Genomic DNA, 25,642 nt, shown 5'->3' on the forward strand with positions numbered 1-25,642 from the left:
GCTACCACCATACATTATGTTAATGTTCCGTATTATAACAAGTTATGCACTTCATTCCTGACCAGTAAAACGCTCTGCCTCAGTTTGATCAACGTTTAGGCTCTTGACATAAAACTAAATGCAATCTATGTCATTGGGTATGGAGGATGTTCTTTCTGCATATATTGGGATTGAACATGCAACTATTATTTCATAGTTGGAATCTGTCTCATATGACCCTTTGGTTCTGGACGATTGATGGCTGTATGCACCTTGTCCATGTCACCAAGCCGTATTCGCCAAGTTTTAAATCCCCATTTCTTGTAGAGGACAGCTCTTATTGAAGGAGAGTTCTCTTTACCCCAACTCCTTTTTTTATAACAAGGCTAATAATTGTTTCGTCCTTTTTGGGGTTTTTGTTCTTTCCAAAATTAAAAGCTCAACAAACGGTACCTAATTCGGGAAGGTTGATACGTTTCTTAGTGTTTGACACTTTATTGGTGTCGGGACGTTTACGGACGTGTTTGATCCCTGCCAGTGAAAACGGTTGTTTTTGATGAAACAGGGACTCTGACAGTTGGGAAACCCGTGGTAGTCAATAATGTCCAGGTTGGTCCTGAGGTTGACAAGTTTGTTTCAGAACATGTAATCTGGCTCGAACGTGTGTGTTGGTTTCCTTTGATGGAAAGATTGCTGGGTCTTTTGCTGTGATTGATCCAGTGAAGCTGGAGGCTGCACGAGTCATCTCTTATCTTCACTCGATAATCATTACAAGCATCATGGTTACTGGTGATAACTGGGCTACAGCGCAACCAGTGCGATGGAGGTTGGCATTGACAAGGTGTATGCTGAGACGGATCCACTAGGAAAAGCTGATAGAATCAAAGAATTACAGGTACGATTATATAATAGTTACAGGGGTGGTGTGAGTGGATTACAATTACCCAGCTCCACAAGTAACTTTGTTCTGGTTTTGAACGCAGATTGAGGATTACTAAATTATATTTCAAATGACTTATCTAGGGTAAAATAATGTCTTATAGAAATCTTCAAACTCATTTTCTATATTAAGTTTGTTTCTGACTTGATATTTGATATCTATCTTACATAGTGTTCTCTGACTTGTTAAAGTGGATTTGGATGCAGATGAAAGGAATGGCGGTGGCAATGATGGGAGATGGAATTAATGACTCTCCGGCTATGGTTGCAGGGGATGTTGGCATGGCAATTGGTGCTGGCACCGACGTAGCTATAGAAGCTGCTTATAGTTCTGATGAAGAGCAACTTGGAAGATGTAGTTACAGCCATTGATCTCTCTAGAAAGACCATGTCTTGAATTCGATTGAATTATGTCTGGGCCCTGGGCTACAATATCCTCAGCATGCCGGTGGCGGCTGGAGTTTTGTTCCCCTTCACCGGAATTCGATTACCACCGTGGCTTGCAGGTGCATGCCTGCTTCATCTCTAAGTGTAGTATGTTCTCTCTTGTTGCATTCATATAAGAAGCCTTTGCATATTCAGAGCGTCTCCACCGGCAAGTCTGCATGATGGTGTATGTACGTATCTGAACTAGTTTTCAACCTCTGGTTGTTACTTCCCTTCTTCGTTATGGCTGCAATGAATTTGTACATGCGATCGTGATTAATAATTTAGAAGCATAAGACCGTAATTCTTGGACCGTTTGCGTATCATCTTTGCTTTGTTCTGTTCAGAAAAACTAATTAGCCAAGTTTAGATGATTTTCGAATCCGAAGAGTGTTCAACTAGAGCTTGATTATATGTAAACATCGTCAAAAACATTTCATCCGGAAGAATGTAACTGTCATGTGTTTGGTCGCATTTGCATTTGCATTTGAATCAAAATGTATGTCATCATTAAATATCAATCTCGAAATTTATGGTGTTGTGTTATAAATAGGTCAAAGTTAGAGAGATAACCTTTTAGTGAATGGAGTAAAGCAGGTGTAAAATGTCACACTGAAACTATAGCACAAGAGGATAACAAATAAAAGACGGAGGAATATATGATGTTATTGATCTTTTCTCTTGTTCTCTTCTTCTATATAGATTGATAGCAGTCGGAGTGCTCTATTTATAGAGCAACTCCGTATTATTACATTTTGAATATTTACACCACACCTTTGACAAATGATCTCCACATATCAATATTCTGCCAAGGTTTTCAATGTTGTGACAAGGTTTTCAATACTGTGGCAAGGTTTTCAATATTGTGGCATTCATTACCCACTAGTATTTTCAACACTCCCCCTTGAATGCCCACATATCAACATCAGTTGCCTCGTTAAAACCTTGCTTGGAAAAACCCAGTGGGAAAAAACCATAGTGAAGGAAAAAGAGTACAACTTTTCCTGGATTGTTGATATAGTGTTAAATATGCTTACGTTGCCTCGTTAAGACCTTGATAGGAAAAACCCGATGGAAAAAATCCTAATCGAAGGAAAAAGAGTACAACATGCATGTATCATGGGTGCCCCCCTTGATATGTATCTCCCCCTGATTCCGCATTCACCAAATTTAGCTGTTTGGTAAGTCGACGTAATCCGATGCTTTGCATTAACCCCTGAAACGTGCATTTTGGTAGAGATTTGGTGAACAAATCTGCCAAATTTTCATTAGAACGGATTTGTTTAACTTCAATAACTTTAGCCTTCTGAAGCTCGTGTGCACTGAAAAACTTTGGAGATATGTGTTTAGTCTTATCGCCCTTGGTGAATCCTTCCTTCATTTGGGCAACACATGCTGCATAATCTTCATGGATGACAGTTGGATTGTCTGTCTTCGAAGTTAGACCACATGAATTCCGGATATGATGGATCATTGATCTTAACCAAGAACATTCACAACTTGCTTCGTGTAAAGCACGTATTTCTGAATGATTTGAAGATGTAGCAACTAATGTTTGCTTGGTTGAGCGCCATGAGATTGTTGGATCTCCATTTTTAAACACATATCCAGTTTGTGAGCGGGCTTTATGCGAATTAGAGAGAAAACCAGCATCTGCATATCCAACAAGGACCTGGTCATTTATGGAGTTCTTTGAGTAGAAGAGACCCATGTCAGTTGTCCCACGAAGGTATCGCAATACATATTTGATACCCTTCCAATGGCGAATTGTTGGAGCAGAGCTATACCTTGCTAACAAGTTAACTGAAAAAGCTATATCTGGTCTAGTACATTTTGCTAAATACAACAAAGCACCTACTGCACTCAGATATGGTACTTCTAGACCAAGGACTAGTTCATCATCTTCTTTTGGACGAAATGGATCTTTCTTAATGTCCAAAGAACGAACGACCATTGGTGTGCTGAGTGGATAAGCCTTGTCCATACCAAATCGCTTCAGAATTTTTTCAATGTAAGCTGATTAGTGGACCAAAATTCCACTAGCACAATGCTCGATATGCAGGCCAAGACAAAATTTTGTTTTTCCAAGGTCTTTCATTTCAAATTCGCTTTTCAGATATTCAGCAGTTTTATTGAGCTCTTAAGGAGTTCCAACTAGGTTCATATCATCAACATATACTGCTACTATAGCAAATCCAGAATTGGATTTCTTAATAAACACAGAAGGGCAAATGACATTGTTGATATACCCTTCTTTGATCAAATACTCACTGAGACGATTATACCACATTCGTCCAGATTGTTTTAGCCCATACAATGATCGCCTTAATTTGATCGAGAGCATACCTCGTGGTTTGTTACTTGTTTCAGGCAACTTAAGTGCTTTTGGGACTTTCATATATATGCCATTATCTAATTCTCCATATAGATACGCAATGATGACATCCATAAGTTGCATGTCAAGTTTTTCTGAAACCACTAAACTTATTAAGTAACGGAACGTAATTGCGTCCATTACAGGAGAGTATGTCTCCTCATAATCAATTCCAGGTCTTTAAGAAAAGCCTTGTGCAATGAGTTGTGTTTTATATCTTGCAATCTTGTTTTTCTCATTGCGTTTCCTTGTGAATACCCATTTGTAACCCACGGGGTTTACACCAGGTGGGGTTTGGACTACTGGTCCAAAAACATTCCGCCTTTCCAAGGAATTTAATTCTGCCTGGATTGCATTTTTCCACTTAGGCCAATCCTGTCTCTGTTTGCATTCATCAACAGAGCGAGGCTCAATATCATCACTTAAGATGATTTCAGTGGCTACTGCGAATACGAACATATCATCGATGATTATTTCATTCTGATCCCACAATTCATTCATACATGCATAATTTATGGAGATTTCTTTGCTTTCATGTACTTCTGTCTCTTCAGGGACATGTGTCTCATCAAGGACATTTTCTTTTTCTGGAAGTCCAGAATCATGAATTATAGATTTATCATTCATTTTCTCTTCCTGAATGATTTCATTTGGATTCAGTTGTACCCTCGACTTTCTCTTTCGAGGGGTTGAATCTTTTGAACTTGGAGGTCTACCACGCTTCAGGCGTGCACCAGATGAATCATTCGCTGCCACTTTATTTTGTCCAACAGGGACATCAATTCTTGCAGGTGCATTTGCAGCTAGTATATGTGATTTTGTCACTCTTATAGCATCATTAAATGCATCTGGCATTTGATTAGCAATACTTTGAAGATGAACGATACTTTTCACTTTATTTTCAAATTAAATGCTTCGAGGATCAAAATGAGACAAGGTGGGAACAACCCATGTCAGCTCTTTCCGTTCTTCTGGAACAGTCTTTTCTCCCCCTAACGACCGGAAGACTGTCTCATCAAAGTGACAATCAGCAAAACGAGCTGTAAACATATCACTTGTCAAGGGTTTCAAATATCTAATGATAGATGGTGAATCAAAACCCACGTAAATTCCCAGTCTACGCTGAGGTCCCATTTTAGTGCGTTGCGGTGGTGCAATAGGCATATAAACAGCACAACCAAAAACTCGTAAATGTGAAATGTTTAGCTGATGTCTAAACACGAGTTGTACTGAGGACTATTGATGGTTGGCTATAGGTCTCAATCAAACCAATGATGCAACATGTAAGATGGCATGTCCCCATGCAGAGACTGGCAATTTGGTTTTCATAAGCAGAGTGCGAGCTATTAACTAAAGCCGCTTTGATCAATGCTTCTGCTAAACCATTTTGAGTATGGACATGAGGAACAGGGTGTTCAACATCAATGCCCAATGTTATGCAATAATCATCAAAGGTTTGAGACGTAAATTCACCAGCGTTATCAAGTCGGATTGACTTAATGGGATAATCTGGGAACTGTGCTCGTAATTTAGTTATCTGAGCAAGAAGTCTCGCAAAAGCTACATTTCGAGTAGACAAGAGACAAACAAGTGACCATTTGGTAGATGCATCAACCAAAACCATAAAATATCGAAATGGTCCACAGGATGGTTGAATAGGCCCACAAATATCCCCTTGAATTCTTTGCAGAAATGATGGGGATTCAACATCAACCTTTAGTTGTGATGGTCTAATTACCAACTTCCCTTGAGAACAAGCTTTGCAAGGGTTATCATTTGAGATAGCAATGTGTCTGCTCACTAATGGATGTCCATTAGAGTTGGTAATGATCCTACGCATCATGGTAGATCCTGGATGACCTAGACGGTCATGCCAAAGCATGTAAACCTTTGAATCAATGAACTTCTGGTTCATGATAGTATGTGATTCAATTGTCCTTATGTATGTATAATACAATCCACTCGACAAACCACGCAACTTCTCCAATATACGCTTCTGGGTATCATTAGAGGTAATGCATAGATACTCCACATTTTCTGCACTTTTCGTTTCAATGTGGTATCCATTTAAACGTATGTCTTTGAAACTCAACAAATTTCAAGTAGATCAAGTAGCATACAATGCATTCTGTATGGACAATATTGTTCCATTTGGTAACATAATCTGGGCTTTCCCTGAGCCTTCAATTACATCTAAAGGTCCTGATATTGTTGTTACCCCTACTCTTGTAAGTATTATGCTTGAGAAATACTTTCGATCACGAAGTATTGTATGCATTGTTGCGCAGTCTGCAAGACAAATATTGCTGCCATTTCTTATGTTCTGATAATGACCATAGTTTTTATCCATGCTCTCTGAGTAAGAGAATTAGAATTAAAAGCAAGTTATAACAAGAAATTTACATGCCACTTTTATTGAATCTGAAATGCTTTTAAACTACAAGTTCAGCATAATAAAAGTACATCAATGATTCAATTGGACCGGTATACTTCATTTCCCCTTTCCACAATAAAGTCTAGAACATCTAAGTGGGTTGTGTTCAACTGCCTTGATAAGTCAAACACTGGATCAGGTATATCCATTGGTCTAGCCTGGTCGAGAAAATTGGTCTCAACACCCTTCTCCTTGAGGGATGCTTGATACAGATCCACTAGATGTTTTAGGGTACGACAAGTACGCGCCCAATGCCCATTGCCACCATACATATGGAAGGCTCCTTCAGAGTTCCTGGGAGCATTGTTCATATGAGCTTTCCTTTGTGGCGATTCACATTTTTGAAGCTTGGGCCTGAATTATGTCTTGGAACTTGGTTGTGAAACTGAACTCCATGGTTCTTGCCTTCCCTGTTCCACCGACCTCACTTGTGGCCACGTCCTCGTTTATGATTATCACCACCAGAGGATGTGGTGTTCACTTCGAGAGAAGCAGCATTCACTTCTGGGAATGATGCAGATCCAGTAGGTCGGGAATGATGGTTTTTCATCAGGAGGTCATTGTTTTATTCAGCTACTACAAGCATAGATATCAACTGGTTGTACTCAGTGTAGCCTCGCGCTCTATATTGCTGCTGCAGGAGCACGTTAGAGGCATGAAATGTGTTGAAAGTCTTTTCCAGCTTATGTTCCTCAGTAATAGTATCCCCACAGAGCTTCATCTGAGAGGTAATTCTAAACAACGTAGAATTGTACTCTGCCACTGACTTGAAGTCCTGGATCCTCAGATGAGTCCACTCATAACTGGCCCTTGGAAGAATCACCGTTGTCTGGTGATTGTATATGTTTCTTAAGGCATTCTAGAGAGCTAACGGATCTTCAACTGTTAAGTACTCGCTTTTTAGTGCCTCATCAAGATGGCGACGAATGAAAATCATGGCCCTTGCCCGATCTTGAGAGGATGAGCTGCTCTCTTCCTTGATGGTATCTCCAAGATTCCCTGCTTCCAGATGGATCTTGGTATCCAGTACCCAGGTAAGGTAATTATTCTCGGTAATATCCAGGGTAGCAAATTCAAGCTTTGCCAAGTTCGCCATTTTCTTTTCCGAAAGAAAATGAGATGTGTAAGAACTTGCAATAATATGTATTCCTAGAGGAATATAATGTTAGAACTTCTGGTTCTTACAAATTTTTCACTTTGATCTTCAGGCCAAAATGATAAGCACTCGAAACTTCTGGCTCGAGATTTTCAGGGTGAATGAGGAATGCGATTGTACCGCACCATTCTCATTGAAATAATGTAACATGAATGGGCGATTATTCCACACCACTCAAGTAGTGATAGGAGCATATTTATGCTACTTAGCTATGTTGTTTCCTTACATTTTGTTAGTTAACTACTACTTATTATAGTCTTTTAAGCTATTTTCGTATGTTTTTAGATCCTAATGGCAAAAGGAGCAAGAAAGTGCATTTTGGAGCTATTTGGAGCAGTTTTAGGCATGGATTGGATAGCTTAACTATGGAGCAAAGTGGATGGGCGAAATTGAAGTCAAGAGAGGCTAGGAAAGGTTACAAATCTGGAGAAAGAAGTTCAAAAACAAAGAGGATAAGGAAAGAGCAAGAAATAAGGAACCTTATCTTTTCCTATCCTAACCAACCTTATCCTTTCCTAAATCTAACATTATCCTATCTTATCCTATCCAAATCAGGTTGTGCCTTAAATCTAGCTATTTTGAAGGGATTAGATATACATTTAAACACACAACTTAGATTCTAAAAGCCTAATCCTTGTGCATGCCGCATATAGGCCATTCCTTGCAGGTTTAGGAGTTGTAATCCCTTTCCTACACCTATGCCGTGAGTCCTTATCCATTTAGGTCCAAAAATCTGCCCTTTATCCCTTCTAGAAGTCTAATTTCTACCACAAAATACCTAGTTTCTAGAAGCCCTTAATTTCTGGCGAAAATTCCCTATCCCTTTCCCTTTTGGTTTCTACAAAGACTTAACCCTTTTCCTATTGGATTGTACAATCCTTTTCCTTCAGAAATTGTGCTAGCCTATAAATACAACCCTATGCCGCACCATTCAACCCATCCATTCACTCATTCATTCATTCACACATTCAGCCATCAAACACCATAATTCACACCACATCACCCTAGTGCCGCAAGCAAGGAAGGAAGGAGAAGAAGACTTGGAGTGTTTGAAATCTGCCATTGGAGTGTGGAGTGTTTCTAGGTTTATTCTATCCTTAGTTTTAGTTCAATGTTTATATTAATTTGGTTTTCAATTATGATGAACATGTGGAACTAATTTCTTTTTAGTTAGAGGTGAATTCAAAGCTATATGTTTTATATGAATTGATTACGTCCAGTTATTGTTTCTTAAGGCATGAATGTGATTTGCTTATCTAAGTTATTAAAACTTGTTTATGTATGTGGGTTGGGGGTCGACACTTAATTTGCATGCATGAATTTGATGCTAGAGTATAAGGGGGTTTCACGTAATAGTTATTCACTTATATTCACAGTAGTGGAGGTTGCTAGTCACAATCGTGTTAAGTAAATCCTTGGTATGAGTCTCATGCGTTTCATAGTGATGAATGCCTTATCAATGCTTATGATTTTCATAGAACTTAATGACTTTTGACATGTATCTCTATCATGCGTTTCATATAGGGAACTTGAGAAAGATAATTTGGTTTAGATGCGTATTCCATCTAATTCAATGAAATAAGGAAAATCTGATGGTTAGTTGTGCGATGCAACTAACTTGGGACGTTGTCATTCATAGTCTAAAGGAAAAATAACTGGAAATTGGTTTATATGCATATATCATGTGTGGAGAAGGACCCTCTAACTAGCCTTTCACCCATTTAATTCACCTAATTTCGTTTTTACAAAGTGTTTTCTACAAAGTTTATGTTTTAAGTTTTAAATTCGTCAAAAACAATTCCCCTTTCATTTAGTCTTATTATTTGAGTCAAAATCTGTTTTCTTTGAGTCTTTTGAGTCAAGTTAAGTCTTATTTTCGTCCAAATGACTTGTTAGGTCTAGAATTGAGTCTTTTTTATTGTTGGTTGCTGTTTTAAGTGTCTTAAGTTAATTTTGAGTCTATAGAGTCTAGTTTAGTGTTTTTGAGTCTTATTTATATTGATTAGCATCCCTAGTTAATCCCCGGTTTAGAACAATCCCTACTTACATATCTATTACAATTGTCACAAATAGGGTTTATTTGTGTGTCAAGTTAATTTTCACATCAAGTAGCAGGAAAATTTAAATACACAGAGCAGTGTGGACGATTATACCACACCACCTAAAATTGCAATGAAATTAAACAGCAGGCAAATTGAAATATGCAGGGTAGGGTGGGCGATTATACCGCTCCACCTAAAATTTGCAGTCCAATTAGATCTGTAGTCCAAGATAGGCGATGATACCGCACCATCTTGGATCGCAGTAAAAATAAATTTGCAGTTCAAGATGGGCGGTTGTACCGCACCATCTTGGATTGCAGTAAAATTAACATAAATAAATACTGGGTTAGTAATCAATCTCTAAACCAAACAAGAAATCAAAACTGTATGTAACCGATAGGTTGAGAACTAAGAGCAGGCATGGAGCAAACAGTTCGTCGCAAGGGTATACCGTGCAATTGAGGCTGAGGAAGAAGATGAACAGTAAAAACCTTAGAGGAAACATTTTTTCTTTCTTTCGTTCGGCGAAGAGAAATGAGAGAATAATTATATTTAGAGACTCGTGCTGATAACGTGTTATAAATAGGTCAAAATTAGAGAAATAACCTTTTAGTGAATGGAGTAAAGCAGGTGTAAAATGTCACACTGAAACCTTAGCACAAGAGGATAACAAATAAAAGACGGAGAAATGATGATGTTATTGATCTTTTTTCTCGTTCTCTTCTTCTATATAGATTGATAGCAGTCGGAGTGCTCTATTTATAAAGCAACTCCGTATTATTACATTTTGAATATTTACACCACACCTTTGACAAATGATCTCCACATATCAATATTCTGCCAAGGTTTTCAATGCTGTGACAAGGTTTTCAATACTGTGGCATTCATTACCCACTAGTATTTTCAACATGTTGTTTGTTTTAATACTGTGGCATTCATTACCCACTAGTATTTTCAATATGTTATTTGTTTTGATGGTCAAGTGAGCATTAATTGCTCACTTGCAAGTTGCAACCGGGTTGGTACGCCACCTTCAATTCGCGGCCTTGAATCTCTCTTACATCGCAGTCACCATTCCTCCTCACCTACCTACGCTATCAGCCAAAAATGAATGGTGTGTGTTTGATACGTTAAAAAGTCTAAGTCTCCTCACCTTTACATAGAAGTCGGGCAAGTTTAGGTCGTTCACAAGTTTTGGTAACGCCAACTTATTTCTCTATTTATGTGAATGTAATGAGTTCTAGTTTTCTATCAAATTTAAACCGAAAGACGAAAACTACTACAATCAAAAATGTTGTCGATGATACACTGCTTGTGTTATATCTATATGATGATTATGGCTAATTACTTAACTGCAGGTGCATTAGCAATAGCTCATACCAATTTCAGCACAGATCAGTCTGCGCTTCTTGCTCTCAAGGCTCACCTCACTAGTGACCCTCAAAACATCTTGACCGCCAACTGGTCCTCTGCCTCCAATACCAACATTTGCAACTGGGTTGGCATTACCTGCGGTGCTCGCCACCACAGAGTCACGGCCTTAAATCTCTCGCACATGGGTCTTGCTGGAGTTATTCCTCCGCATCTAGGCAACCTCTCATTTCTTGTTGAGTTGGGCCTTCAAAATAATAGCTTTCATGGTCCCCTACCGCAAGAACTGTCTCGTTTGCGCAGGTTGAAGGTGATTAACTTTGGAAACAACAGCTTTATGGGAACCATTCCTTCGTGGTTTGGGTCCCTTGCTAAACTTCAAACCATCAAATTGTACGGTAATAGCTTCTCGGGTATCATACCGGCTGCTATCTTCAACTTATCTGCACTCGAAACAATTAATCTAAGCTTAAACCAACTATCGGGTACGTACATACCACCAAGGAATATAAATTAATGATTGCTTGCTTCACCATTACATTTTAACATCTTTGTCACATTTTAACATCTATATATAAGATGTATAACAATCATCTATTTTGGATCTTTTTTCCTTCTTTTTTGTTGGCATGCATGCATATATTTAACAGGTAGCTTACCCAGAGAAATAGGCAACTTAACAAAGGTGAAGGGCATATACCTTGACGTCAACAAGTTCGAAGGTATACTGTATGACTTAGGTTTTGTTACATGTATACTCGCAGATAGTATGTGTGAATAATTTCATTTAATTTTGTTTTTTTTACCACGAAGTGTGATTAGTTTTTAAAATTCTAAAAAAATAAATAAATTATAAAAACAGAAAACTAATGAAAAGGGTTTAAAAACTTTGAGTTTTAAGGATAAGGACAAAATAAAGGGTAAAGTGAATATTACTAGGATTGACTTTTTAGTGTAAAAATATGGTTTTTCGTTAAAGTGAACAGTACTATGAGCTTTTCGTTAAAACTCCCTTATAAAAATTGGGACAAAGATGATCAGTTTCTTCTAAAGTAGGCATGTTTTTTATTTACTATTTTATTTTATTTTTAATTTTTAAATAGGGCATGCTATGGTGACCTGAGGTTGCTTTAAATAACAACAAAATTTATGTTAATGTCATTACTAAATTGCCCATATTTTTTTTATTTGTGCAGTTTTGATGTGAGGGTTAAAATTGTAATTTCATGTAGTTTTGGTTGAGAGGTACTAGGTAGTTTAGATATGAGCTCCTTCTTAGTAGGAATCTCGTTCCACTTTAGCAAAAATGAAATGAGAGGACTATCATAGGGATCATATATTTACTGAGTAAGTCTCGTATTCTGGAGCAAAAGGAGAACCTACATAGTGAGTTGCTACGGTAGAACGGGATTCCCAATAAGAAGCTACTCTTATATATGTTTACATGATTTTAACAATATATACGGATTGATTTATAGAACTACCGAACGAGATGGGCAGTTTAGGTCAGCTGGAGGAGTTGTATGTGCAGTACAATGCCCTAAAAGGCTCTGCTCTTGTGCCTGTCCTCAACATATCTTCTTTGACTCATTTGACTCTATATGGAAACAACTTGAGTGGCAGTCTTCCAGACAATATATGTGAGCATCTTCCGAATATTCGACAGCTTAATTTGGGTCAAAACCAACTTGATGGTCTGATTCCCTCCAAGCTATGGCAATGCAAAGAGCTTCGTAAAATCTCATTAGTGTATAACAATTTCCATGGAAGCATACCCAAAAGTCTTGGCAATTTGACCTACTTAACCCTGATTGGTCTTAGTGACAATAATTTAATAGGTAGTAAATTCGGAATTGTTTGATAATCATTTCGTATTTAGTTTTTAATTAAACTGAAGTTAAAAATTTGATACAAACGTGCTGAAATTGTGACAGGTACAATACCAAATGAGATTGGTGATCTTCCGCAGTTAGAGACATTGTCGCTGTATTTTAATAATCTCAGTGGCGTCATCCCATCCAAACTCTTCAATCTCTCCATGATAAGCCTAATAGGGCTTTCTTTTAATCAGCTCTCAGGTAGCCTCCCAGCAGACATAGGTCTTAACGCTCCAAACCTAGAATTCCTTAATGTAGCCAGAAATAACCTCGTGTCCGAACTACTCCCTAACCTCTCCAATGCTTCCAAGCTCAGGGAGCTAGACATGAGTGAAAACTCATTTACCGGGTTTCTTCCTAACACGCTCTGTTCCTTGAAAAACCTTGAGCGTCTTTTCTTGCACTTGAATAGTTTGACTATTGATGCTTTTGCACCACAAGTAGTAAGCACTCTTTCTTGCTTGTTTAATCTTAGAAATTTGACAACATTATCCTTGGGAGGTAATCCGCTAAACACCACGATACCAGCTTTTCGAGGGAATCTCTCTGCGTCACTCCAATATGTTGATTTAAGCAATTCCAACATTAGGGGTAACATTCCAGATGATATTGGCAACTTGAGCAGCTTGATATCATTAAACCTGGGAAACAACCAGTTGAGTGGAGCAATTCCAACTTCAATACAAAGGCTAAAAAATCTCCAAGGTTTGTATTTGTATGATAACAAACTGGGAGGACATATCCCGTATGAACTCTGTCAACTAAACAACCTAGCCGAGTTACATTTGGATGGTAATTGGCTCTCTGGTTCTATTCCTTCCTGCTTGGGTACTTTGGCAGTAGCTCTAAGATATTTATCGTTAGGGTCCAATTTGTTAACTTCTAAAATACCATCTTTGTTGTGGGAACTCAAGTATATATTGCACCTAAACTTGTCATCCAATTCTCTAGTTGGACCACTCTCAGAAGACATCGAAAAGTTGAAAGATGTGGCGGATATGGATTTATCAAATAACCATTTCTCCGGAAACATTCCCAGTAGCATTGGGGGTCTTCAGAATATGATTAATTTCTCCTTGGCAAACAATTATTTAGAAGGCCCTATTCCCAGTTCATTTGAAACCTTGCTAAGCCTAGAATCGTTGGATTTGTCCAAAAACAATCTATCTGGAGTGATCCCGAAGTCATTGGAAGCACTCTCGTATCTCAAGCATTTGAATTTGTCTTTCAACAAACTCCAAGGAGAAATTCCAACAGGCGGGCCTTTCGAAAACTTCTCTGCTGATTCATTTGTACCAAATGGTGCGCTCTGCGGTGCTTCCCGACTTCATGTTCCGTTGTGCAAATATAAAACAGAAGTTAAGCCAAATTGGAGGAAAACTAAATATATCATCTCAGGGGTCTTGTCAGTAATACTCCTGGCGGCTGCTGCATTGATTCTGATACTATGCAGGAAAAGGAATGTTGAAGTAACTGCCTCGCTACATCAAGTTCTTTGGAGAAGAGTTTCGCGCCTAGAACTTGTAAAGGCGACAAATGGATTTCATGAGACTAACTTACTTGGCACAGGGGGTTTTAGCTCAGTATACAGAGGAACACTTTCAGATGGGATAGATATCGCCGTCAAGGTATTCAATTTACAGCTAGAAGGGGCATTCAAGAGTTTTGATAAGGAATGTGAAATGCTAAGCAAAATCCGTCACCGGAATCTTATTAAAATCATAAGTTGCTGCGATGAACTTGATTTCAAAGCCCTGATACTTCAATTGATGCCTAATGGAAGCCTCGAAAACTGGTTGTATTCTCCAAACCGCTCCATGAATATCCTGCAGAGGTTGGACATAATGAGAGATGTTGCATTGGCACTAGAATATCTTCATCATGGTTACTCGATACCTATCGTTCATTGTGATGTGAAACCAAGCAATATACTACTAGATGATGATATGGTTGCACATGTTGCTGATTTTGGCATTGCAAGACTCATCGGCGGTGGAGATTCGATGACGGAAACCATGACCCTAGCCACAGTTGGATATATGGCTCCAGGTGATGTATTTTTTTTAATCTTGTATATGTTGGTCTTATTGGGAGTTATAATTTTCTTTTTATCATATATAACTAAATTCACATACAAATTTTGCAGAGTTTGGGTTGGAAGGAATCGTTTCGATGAGAGGGGATGTGTATAGTTTTGGTATTGTACTCATGGAGACATTCACAAAAAGGAAGCCAACGGATGAGATGTTTGTTGAGGAAATGAATTTAAGGCAATGGATTGCAAATTCATTATTTCCAAATGCTGCTATAGATGAAGTTGTGGATGCCGATATACTTGGGATGGAGGAAGATGGTGATTTCGTGAGCAGGAGGGATTGCTTATCATCCGTTATGAGATTAGCTTTAGCTTGCTCTGCAGCATTTCCGGAAGAAAGGATTAACATGAAAGATGTTGTAGTCACACTCAATAAAATCAAGGCCAAGTATTTGAAGGATTCTGGAAGAGTGAATTCTTAGTTCTTTGTTCTCTATATTTTCGGATCCATTTTCTTATTGTTGTTTTTTATCTTCAAAAACTACATTATTTTCTTATAGTGACGGATATGAAAATATGACGATATTCCTAAAATTGAATTGATGTACCTGTATTTGACAAGGCAATGAGACCAGTAATACCAAGATTGCAATTCCAGTTATTCTTCCTATATTTTGGTGGTATAAAGCATTCAGTTTCTACGACCAACCAAATCCGTTTCAAAAATTTACACTTCCAGGTCAAGAACGCAGGTCATGGGAGCACAATGTTATTTCAGTCAATATATGAGGAAGTGACAAACTTATGAACTTCTACACATGCCCTTGACAAAAAATTATAGGGCAGTGAGGCTGCTACTCTAGATCAATAAATTTACTATTTAAGTTGGGTTTTTTGGCTGCTTCACCAATTTGTGCTCATCTTTTTACCAAAAGGAACGAAGTTACTCCATTTTTCAGCCCTAAAGATCTTATCATTCATTCTGAAATATGTAAATGATCTTACAGCTTCGGCCTGGGAATGGTAATAGTTAGCATGTAATTGCCATAAACCAACGTGCAAGAGAAAAGCAGACGCGTGAACACGCAACACAAAATGGGCAAAAGAAGAGGTGTTTAATTAACGCTATCAGAAGCCATGTGTTTCTAGTTATAAGACATTTGCAATATCCAATATATGTCTAATAGAAATAAATGGTAGCTGAAATTTGCTTTTGTTCTTGAGCAAAGGAAGAACTTACCCTGTCAAATCCTTCATTGGTATTTCTCCCTATCAAATGTACCATTTTCTTTGAAACAATCCATATCTGGTGCAAATCGAATCATGTTAAACTACATTGAAATTGTATAATATGATACATACCCAAGAAACAAAGCATCATAGCCTCATAGCCTCATCAACAATTCAATTAAGAATGAAAATGCATCATAGCCTCATCAACAGAAAGTCATAATAAAACAGAAACATACTTGTCATATGTTTCTTCTTTATTAACTGGGCAAGACAACCCAATTAAAACTAAATATTTACCTTAGAATGAATTATAAGATACTAAAAGAAGCCTAAAAAGCAGATCAATAATACCCAATATCTGTAATACTGAAAAAGCTCATATTGGCTCGTTCCAAGCCCATGTTGAACCTAGAGACCCTGAACGACCTGCTGTGCCAAGCACAGCTGCATGGGCTACTCCTACCTAACTTAAAAGCTTGAATTATACAGATAAAATTTCTAAAGTAAGTTAAAAAAAAGTACCAACAAAGCAACAAGCTAAGGAAGCATTATTAACAGGCCCCGTACCCGTTGTGGTAATCCTTTTGGACTGCAAGGATAGGATGCTGAGTTATCACCATCCATCATTTGTAAGCAACTGCAATAAAATATTTAGTATGTGAAATAGATACATTTGAAATCAAGCGAATGTGTAAGCAGCCCTAATTATCAGGTTGGACGATGAACAAAATTCCAGTCAAAACCTTAAAACTTGGAATCTGACGAAACATGCAAAGCAGCTCCATGACAAGACAAAATTGAAGCAACAGGATCATAACCATCTCTAACAGCACTGTTGTAGTATCAAGTTGTAAGTTCAGCAGGGTGTGTTCTCGTCTGATACCACCAATTTGAGCTGCCAATAGAATAGAAGTTTGCTTCTATTCTTGATATTTCTTCAGAATGTTAGCTGCCTTTGTAAGAATATCATATGCACGATGAAGCAACCGACCACTGTACCATTCCTACAACAAGTCAAGCCACTGTCAGATCTCCTAAGCTCCACATTGTTTTCCAATAACATTATAAGAAAAGTTCCACTAAAGATTGAAAATATATATTGCAGGCCCATGTTATTTATAGGCACCTACACAAGTGTTTCCTGGCTAAAGAAACAATGTGGTAGTTCGAGGATGAAATACAAACAATGATTTCATGCAATTTACACTAGGCTTCAGTTATGCAGAAATGTTTCATGGGAAATAATAAAGCAAGCTGCTTCCATCAGTTTCATACAAGGAAAAAACACCCAAAATAAAAAAGAATGCTTTCCTCTCCCTCTTCAAAGAAAGGAAGTTCAGATGGGAGACTGTTGTAACAGCCAGCGTTTTGTGGTCCCTTCGCTCCCCACTAGGGCTTTCCTTCCGTGCATGTAGCCATCTTCAATGCTTCCAAGCTCCGGGATTTAGAAATGAGCGAAAACTCATTTACCAGGTTTCTTCCTATCACACCCTGTTCCTTGAAAAACCTCGAGAAACTTAAATTGTACTCGAATAATTTGACGATTGATGCTTCTACTCCACAAGCAGCAAGCACCCTCTCTTGCTTGTTTAATCTTAGAAATTTGATAATATTAGGTTTGGGAGATAATCCACTAAACACCACAATTCCAGCTTCTCGCGGGAATCTATCTACGTCACTCTTAACTGTTGATTTTCCAACATTAAGGGTAACATTCCAGTTGATATTGGCAACTTGAGCAGCTTGATATCATTAAACCTGGGAAACAATCAGTTGAGTGGAGCAATTCCAACTTCAATACAAAGGCTACAAAATCTCCAAGGTTTGTATTTGAATGATAACCAACTGCAAGGACATATCCCTTACAAACTCTGTCAACTAAAATACCTAGCAGAGTTACGTTTGAGTGGTAATCGGCTCTCTGGTTCTATTCCTTCTTGCTTTGGTACTTTGGTAGTAGCTCTAAGAAGTCTATCGTTATGGTCCAATTTGTTAACTTCTAAAATACCATCTTCCTTGTGGGAACTCAAGTATATATTGCACCTAGACTTGTCTTCCAATTCTCTAGTTGGACCACTCTCAGAAGACATCGGAAAGTTGAAAGCTGTGGTGGATATGGATTTATCAAATAACCATTTCTCCGGAAACATTCCCTGTAGCATTGGTGGTCTTCAAAACATGATTAATTTGTCCTTGGCAAACAATTATTTAGAAGGCCCTATTCCCAGTTCATTTAAAACCTTGCTAAGCCTAGAATTCTTGGATTTGTCCAAAAACAATCCATCCGGAGAGATCCCAAAGTCATTGGAAGCACTCTTGTATTTCAAACGGTGCACTCTGCTGTGCTTCTCGACTCCATGTTCCACTGTGCAAAAATAGAACAAAAGTTAAGCCAAATTGGAGGAAAGCTAAATATATCATCTCAGGGGTCATATCAGTAATACTCCTAGCAGCCACTGCATTGATTCTGATACTACGTAAGAAAAGGAATGTCGAAGTTGTACAAGAAATTGCCTCGCTACATCAATTTCTTTGGAGAAGAGTTTCGTGCCTAGAACTTGTAAGGGCAACAAATGGATTTCATGAGAGTAACTTACTAGGCACGGGGGGTTTTGGCTCAGTATACAGAGGAACACTTTCAGACAGGATAGACATCGCCGTCAAGGTTTTCAATTTACAGCTAGAAGGGGCATTCAAGAGTTTTGATAAGGAATGTGAAATGCTAAGCAATATCCGTCACCGGAATCTTATTAAAATCGTAAGTTGCTGCGATGAACTTGATTTCAAAGCCCTGATACTTCAATTGATGCCTAATGGAAGCCTCGAAAACTGGTTGTATTCTCCAAACCGCTCCATGACTATCCTGCAGAGGTTAGACATAATGAAAGATGTTGCATTGGCACTAGAATATCTTCATCACGGTTACTCGATACCTATCGTTCATTGTGATGTGAAACCAAGCAATATACTACTAGATGATGATATGGTTGCACATGTTGCTGATTTTGGCATTGCAAGACTCATTGGCGGTGGAGATTCGATGACAGAAACCATGACCCTAGCCACAGTTGGATATATGGCTCCAGGTGATGTATTTTCTCAATTTTGTATATGCTAGCCTTATTAGGAGTTATAATTTTCTTTTTATCATGTATAACTAAATTCACATACAAATTTTGTAGAGTATGGGATGGAAGGTAGCGTTTCGACTAGAGGGGATGTGTATAGTTTTGGTATTGTACTCATGGAGACATTCACAAAAAGGAAGCCAACAGACGAGATGTTTGTTGGGGAAATGGATTTAAAGCAATGGATTGCAGATTCATTATTTCCAGATGCTGCAATACGTGAAGTTGTTGGGGAAATGGATTTAAAGCAATGGATTGCAGATTCATTATTTCCAGATGCTGCAATACGTGAAGTTGTGGATGCCGATATACTTGGGGTGGAGGAAGATGGTGATTTCGTGAGCAGGAGGGATTGCTTGTCATCTGTTATGAGATTAGCTTTAGCTTGCTCTGCAGCATTGCCGGGAGAGAGGATTAACATGAAAGATGCCGCAATCACACTCACCAAAATCAAGACTAAGTATTTGAAGGACTGTGGAGGAATAAACTCTTAGTTCTTTTTGTTCTCTATATTTTCGGTTCCATTTTCTTATTGTTGTTTTCTATATGAGAATATGACGATATTCCTAAAATTGAAATGTCGTACCTGGATTTTTCAATGCAATGAGACTAGTAGTAATAAAATTGCAATTCCAATTATTCTTCCCATATTTGGTAGTAAACCAAATCCATTTCAAAAATTTACACTTCCAGCTCAAGAACGCATGTCATAGGAACACAAGGTTATTTCAGTCAAAATATCAGGAAGTTATTCCAGCTCAAGGCAGTGAGGCTGCTCCTCTAGGTAGTTCAATAAACTTACCGGTAAGTTGGGTCTTTTGGCTGTTTTACCAATTTGTGCTCATCTCTTTAACTAAAGGAACGAAGTTACTCCAATTTTCAGCCCTAAAGATCTTATCATTCATTCTTAAAACCTAGAATCTTACGGAACATGCAAAGCAGCTCCATGACGAGACAAAAGTGAAGCAACAGGATCATAACCATCTCTAATAGCAGTGTTGTAGTATCCTGCTGTAAGTTCAGCAGGGTGTGCTATCGCCTGATACCACAATATATTCCACCAATTTTAGCCGCCAATACAATTTAAGTTTGCTTGTTTTCTTGATATCTTCAGAATTTTAGCTGCCTTTGCAAGAATATCATCTACATGATGGAGCAACCTACCACTGTACCATTCCTACGATGAGTCAAGCCAATGTCAGATCTCCTAAGCTCCATAGTGTTTTCCAATATGTTTAATCATGTAATGCCAAGTATTGCATGATAAAGAACCATAATATAATTTAATTTTCCACTTATACTCCATAATTGTCCTTAGTTTACTAACCAGTACGTCCTATGTTGATTTTTTTTCTCTCTAGAAGACAAGCATCAATGCATTTTCATTCTTAATCAAATTGCATTAACTTAGTGCAGCAGTTTCTTAAAAACCCATTCCCTTGTCATGACTTCATATTAAATCATTAAAACATATCTACTTTTTAATCATGTTGCATAAGAGTAGTTAAGATTTAAGTAGCAAACAGTCTGCAAGTACAACCCCTAGAAGCAAATAGAGTTCGTTATAAGAAAAGTTCCAGTAAAGATTGAAAATATATATTGCAGGCCCATACTATTTACATGCACCTACACAGAAATGTTGCATGGCTAAAGAAACACAACTTCAATTCAGCATTTGCATTTTATTCTAAGTGGTAGTTCGAGGATGAAATGTGCATGAACAGAACAATAAAAGCAATTATGTCATGCAACTTACACTAGGCTTTAGCTATGCAGAAATTTTTCATGGGAAATAATTAAGCAAGCTGCTTTCATCAGTTTCATTCAAGGAAAAAACACCCATAATCAGAAAGAAAGTTTTCCTCACCCTCTCCAAAGAAAGGAACTTCAGATGGGAGACTGTTGTAACAGCCAGCCTTTTGTGGTCCCTTCTCTTCCCACTGAGGTTTTCCTTCCTTGCGTGCAGCCATCTTTAGGTCACCCATCCTAAAAGGAACAAGGTTGTAAATAGTAAAAATTCAATAGCAACTAAATTTCCATCAGAGGAATGAAAGATTTTTAACGTACATGTACTTCTCATAGCACTGGAATTCACCGATACCAGTAAACTTCCATCTACCATCACCAAAAGGATGTGCAGGATATCTGTGTGAGCAATGTAACAATGTTGCATAAGAAATCATTGGAATGGCTTCATACTCGTACTTCTAGTGTAACTGTAACATACCTATGTTCACCAGAAGGACCAAGACCAACACTAATTTCTTCTATTACAGTTCCGATTAAGAATTCAAATTTCTTAGCAAAACTTGACATGAAATCTTCATAACAATGGAGGGCTGTCCGTCCGCAAAAGAGAGGAACATGGTCAACTCCCAGTGTAAGACAATCATCATTGGAAAACCCATTTTGGTCCCAATAATATATATGCTTATTCTGATCACCAATCTGGGAGGAAAAAAACAAGAGGTCAACTTCTTTATCTAGATTCAAGATTCAAACTGATAGGTGTGTCATGAAGGCCAAACTATAGTTTTTATTTCACATCCCTTTGCATTGATAAACTTTTTAAGCACATCAAAGCTAAAATCAAGTATGCTAATGGGGAACACAATACCATAGCATGTTGCAGAGCACGAAACTGAAGAAACATTGATATTATCTCTAGTCATGCAAATGGGTTAAGCGTTCCAATACAGCCATGTGCATTGTACTAGACTAATAACTTCAAATGGGATTTCAAAGTGTCAAAGAAGACAAACCTCTATGATCCAAAGTGGAAGAGTTACACCCCCTTTTCTGCTAGAAGAAGAGTTAACGTTTGAGTGAAAAGACATGGCAACATGCAACTTCAAACCTAACCTGAGTCAGAAATCAGTTTGAAAATCTCTTCATATAGAGACCAATCATATGCAAGAGGAGAGAAACACTCTACGATTCCCCACCAAATGCTCTACGCTCTACGATTCCGTGGACACCTACCAACTTGAGAGCTTCTAGAGCTACAGTTAAGGCCTTGATTCTGAAACAACAATAAATCGAGCAACATGTAAGGAGTTTCTATCTCACTTGAAAGGAAACTGAATTAAAAATAAAAAATTTTTGACACATGTTGAAACATACGTTTATATAACATGATTTGCGAAGAGATCAAAATAGTTAGCTGCAACCTTGTAGCTAATCAGACTCCGGTGTTTAAAGAGTATAAAAATTAAATTAAGAATGAAAATGCATCACAGTCTCATCAACAGAAAGTCATAATAAAACTTACGTCCTAATCCTTGGACGCCCCATACCATCACTGCAAAAGGCATCGACAGGCATCACCACATATATGGGAATTCTCTTATCTCGGGAAGATGGCAAGCACCAAAGCATCTAATTATCACACAGACACATTTATACCATCCAATTTGAACATTCAAAAGCAATAAACTAGCTCAGAAACTTCTTGTCAAATCGATTAAAAGCTTTCACGTATAAATTTCATTGTTTTGAATTTATCAGCAACCCAACTGAACCTAGTCAAGTATTCACTTCAGTAAACTCTACAGAAGCTCAAAAATTTTATAAATTTTCCTGCGTTTTCTCAGGAACCAAACAGACCGTGCAACTCAAAAGAAAACGGAATTGTGTGAGATAAACCAGAGAATACTGTTTCCGGCAAGCAATGGGCTGCAGCAAGTGAAGAGGCCTTTTTTAAAAAACGGAAAGGGTCGAAACATTTCGGAGGAGGTTTCGGTGGTCGGGCTTGTCATTGAAACTGACTTCTCTGAAGCAGAAGCTCCTCCTCGCTGTTGTGCATTTGCAGACGACTTGCAAGCAGCAATAGTAATGGCAAACGGAGAAGATGAAGTAGAAGGGAGCAGGGCTCCAATATATTTTTTTGTGTTTGTATTTCTCTTGTAAATTCTGATCTCCTACAATTCAAGAGCTCAGCTCCTTTTATAGACTTTACACTTTTAATGCCAACTGGCATTTCTAACACACTTTACTAAATAACAGCAATAAGCCTAACAAATCCAATATTAAACTCCTAATAGTGATTAAGCCAATCACTAAATCCTAAGTTCATAACATTGCCCTTCCCTTGAAAAACAACCTTGTCCTCAAGGTTAGGATTAGCAATTGAAATCTGGAACTGTTTGCAGTGAAATTCAATTAAGGAGCCTTGCAACCGAAGTGTGAATTTGTTGTTCTTAGAAGGAAGGTGAGAATTCAGGTGAGCCAATACTGCTTGTGAGGAAAGCTTCTGCACTAGAACTTCCTTAGTGCTCAGTAGCAAGGTGGTGGAAGGCTCAACTTTGAGAGCTAAGGAAGAAGCATAAGACCATCAATTATGAAGCATAAGAACTTGCAGCGCCACACTTGTGAAGAGGCATGTTTGCAATTCAACTACAACCACTACCCTCTGTTCAACATCAAAACTTTTCAATGGTAGTTCCCTTCGGAAAGCACCCATTCGCTTGCTATCCTTGTACTGAAAATAGAGTATTAGCTTGATACCTTTAGCCGATGTATCTCCCGGATCCCAAACAGGCCAAAAATCAAATTTACTAGTGAACAACAGAGAGAAATCAACATGTAAATCAATAGCCAAAGCACCAAAATTGCTTTCTAGGTGACCTTTGAGAGAGCATGCTAAATCCAAATAGGTACCCTTAGTGCATTCATTCCCTCTTTTCAATGTATTTGTTGTTCTGTCACCTTCAGAGTCATTGGTCTTGCTGAAGGATACCCACCAGTGCACAATAAATTTTGGTTGCCTCACACAACTTGAAAGCACTAAGGAGGTCTCAACTGTAGAATAGAAAGATGTTCCCAAAATGAGGAAATTTACTAAGCTGTAAGTATAAGCAAAGCCTAGAATAGTCATGACATTATTAACATTGCAAGACCTTAACAAGTTTAGGTTCAACAAAGCATATATGGTCTTCAAGTATACCCAGGCATGGGAAAATGGCACTGACAAACACACCTCAAGATTAGTCGAGGAAATATAGCTCTTGACAGTAGTACGTGGTGGTGTACCAAAATTGATCCAATGCTTTATTGCTATCTTTATGGCATTATAAGATATCCCAATAATGATATTGTCTTCACTCTTTGCATAAAGATCTAGCTGTGCATTCGTAACCTGGGAATTCCTCGTTAATCCCACCTTCAACATATACTCATGGATCCTCCTACCCACAATCAGCCCACAAAGACCACTCATGACAAGAAGCTCCATAAAATTTTCATTTGCAGGAGGACATGTGAGTTGCACAAGATATACACCACACCCTCTTACACTCTCATGCAACTGAACATATATCTCTTCATCAGCAAAGCCTTTGATCATAATCCATCCAAGTTCAATAACCATGTAGCAAGCAATTTCCTAAGACAGCACTGGGTTTGTAAGGCAGGAAAAATTCCTGAGCCTGACATCTTGCTAATTTCATTTGTCAAATATACATTGGTGGCCGAAGAAACTGGCACCAAATCGTAAAGACGTCTCGTAGTCATTTCTTCAAGCAAGAGAATTAAGATTGAAGCAGTGGGTAGTGATATCCATCTGACAACCACATTCTCAATTTCCTTCACAACATGATCGAACTCCACATTTTTAAATTGGGAAAGCTCATTCCCAATTTGTGGTCTACTTGTAGCATATTGGTGAAAAGTAGGAGAGATTCCTTCAAATGTACTTACTAAAAGCTCAACAATAATTGTGCAACCAAAGGGATTCCAGATATAATTAGTGATCTCGAAACTAGAGAGGTCTCTCCAGTGAGATATTTCCATTTTGTCTACACTACCGTTCTCAGACATTTTCTCAAACAGTTCCAATGCATAAAAATCTTTCTTCACAAATTTTCCCACAAGATACCAATTAACCCATCCACGTTTATCAGTCAAGAAGTCTTCATACATGATCACAATAACACCAGTATAATATGCCAGAATAAACTGCAAAATCCAATACCATTTGTACTTCCGATTTGTAAAATTGGAAAGCAAGGATGTCAATACCTCATGTCGACGCTTCGTGGTGTTCGTATGCGTTGAGGGTAGCATACAGAGGCATATAATCCCTGAGTTGAAGCTCCTGTAAACTCTATACTCCGCAAGGTTGATGGAATCACTGACGTGTTGGTCTGCAAGTGGAAAGGGGACTGCAAGTTTGGTGGTTTCTGTGTTCCTCAGATGAGAAACAAAACCCTGCACACTGGTATGAATTGTCGATGCCAACGAATCTTTCAAATGTGCCTTGACAGGAGAAATTGCCTTTGCTTTCAATAATGGTGAAGAAGAGAGCAACGGCAGAACGGAATCGATGGGTATTATCGAGGAGATTCGCAGTGAGCTGCCGTTTCCGTCGGGCTGTCCAACTCTTTGAAGTGTTTTGTGACCGAGATCGATGGATGCAGCGGCATCGGAAAACATTGGGGCTGAATAGGAACCTTCCCCAGCACCGAGAGCCAAGTCATGGTGTAACAGACCAAATTCACGGCGGATTTCTGCGAGTTTAGAATCCACAGCCTTGCAGATGTCTGCGAGGGTAGAATCCAGAGCTGCACGGAGATCAGCGCTCATCGAAGCTTCAAGGGAGTCTAACGCGGAACGAATGAGGGAACCAGGAACGAGATGGTTGATACCTAT

The 25,642-nt window shown here is 38.4% G+C and overlaps 3 protein-coding genes and 3 pseudogenes across 5 annotated transcripts; 3 read left to right on the forward strand and 3 right to left on the reverse strand.

The window, feature by feature from the left end:
- LOC103965425 overlaps positions 1 to 1,837 on the forward strand; it is a 28,993-nt pseudogene extending 27,156 nt beyond the window's left edge.
- Positions 1,838 to 9,369: 7,532 nt separating this feature from the next.
- Positions 9,370 to 15,288, forward strand: LOC103962113 (probable LRR receptor-like serine/threonine-protein kinase At3g47570). Of its 3 annotated transcripts, XM_048590288.1 has the most exons (6): positions 9,370 to 10,547; positions 10,709 to 11,206; positions 11,372 to 11,443; positions 12,200 to 12,559; positions 12,656 to 14,647; positions 14,745 to 15,288. In XM_048590288.1, exons 2-6 carry the CDS (start codon positions 10,906 to 10,908, stop codon positions 15,113 to 15,115), a joined length of 3,096 nt encoding a protein of 1,031 aa, XP_048446245.1. In that variant the 5' UTR covers positions 9,370 to 10,547; positions 10,709 to 10,905; the 3' UTR covers positions 15,116 to 15,288. The 3 variants fall into 3 exon arrangements, with proteins under 3 accessions (XP_048446245.1, XP_048446244.1, XP_048446246.1); XM_048590287.1 differs by lacking the exon at positions 9,370 to 10,547 and having other exon boundaries at positions 10,555 to 11,206; XM_048590289.1 differs by lacking the exons at positions 9,370 to 10,547; positions 12,200 to 12,559 and having other exon boundaries at positions 10,555 to 11,206.
- A 132-nt stretch (positions 15,289 to 15,420) lies between these two features.
- Positions 15,421 to 17,956, reverse strand: LOC125468143 (annotated as a pseudogene).
- A 25-nt stretch (positions 17,957 to 17,981) lies between these two features.
- On the forward strand, positions 17,982 to 19,504 carry LOC125480045 (probable LRR receptor-like serine/threonine-protein kinase At3g47570). The gene is made up of 4 exons (XM_048590263.1): positions 17,982 to 18,062; positions 18,121 to 18,952; positions 19,049 to 19,186; positions 19,256 to 19,504. The coding sequence occupies exons 1-4, from the start codon at positions 17,982 to 17,984 to the stop codon at positions 19,486 to 19,488; spliced, it is 1,284 nt and encodes a 427-aa protein (XP_048446220.1). The 3' UTR covers positions 19,489 to 19,504.
- A 451-nt stretch (positions 19,505 to 19,955) lies between these two features.
- On the reverse strand, positions 19,956 to 22,702 carry LOC125480048 (annotated as a pseudogene).
- Positions 22,703 to 22,845: 143 nt separating this feature from the next.
- LOC125480050 (ribose-phosphate pyrophosphokinase 1-like) lies at positions 22,846 to 24,362 on the reverse strand. Its single transcript, XM_048590293.1, has 2 exons — positions 23,973 to 24,362; positions 22,846 to 23,794 (listed from the first exon to the last, which is right to left on the reverse strand). Exons 1-2 carry the CDS (start codon positions 24,360 to 24,362, stop codon positions 23,780 to 23,782), a joined length of 405 nt encoding a protein of 134 aa, XP_048446250.1. The 3' UTR covers positions 22,846 to 23,779.
- Between the last annotated feature and the right edge of the window lie 1,280 nt (positions 24,363 to 25,642).

Source organism: the organism of the source record quoted next, unplaced genomic scaffold (assembly GCF_019419815.1).
Source record: "Pyrus x bretschneideri cultivar Hongxiangsu unplaced genomic scaffold, Pyrus_bretschneideri_v1 Contig31, whole genome shotgun sequence".
Classification (NCBI taxonomy): domain Eukaryota; kingdom Viridiplantae; phylum Streptophyta; class Magnoliopsida; order Rosales; family Rosaceae; genus Pyrus; species Pyrus x bretschneideri.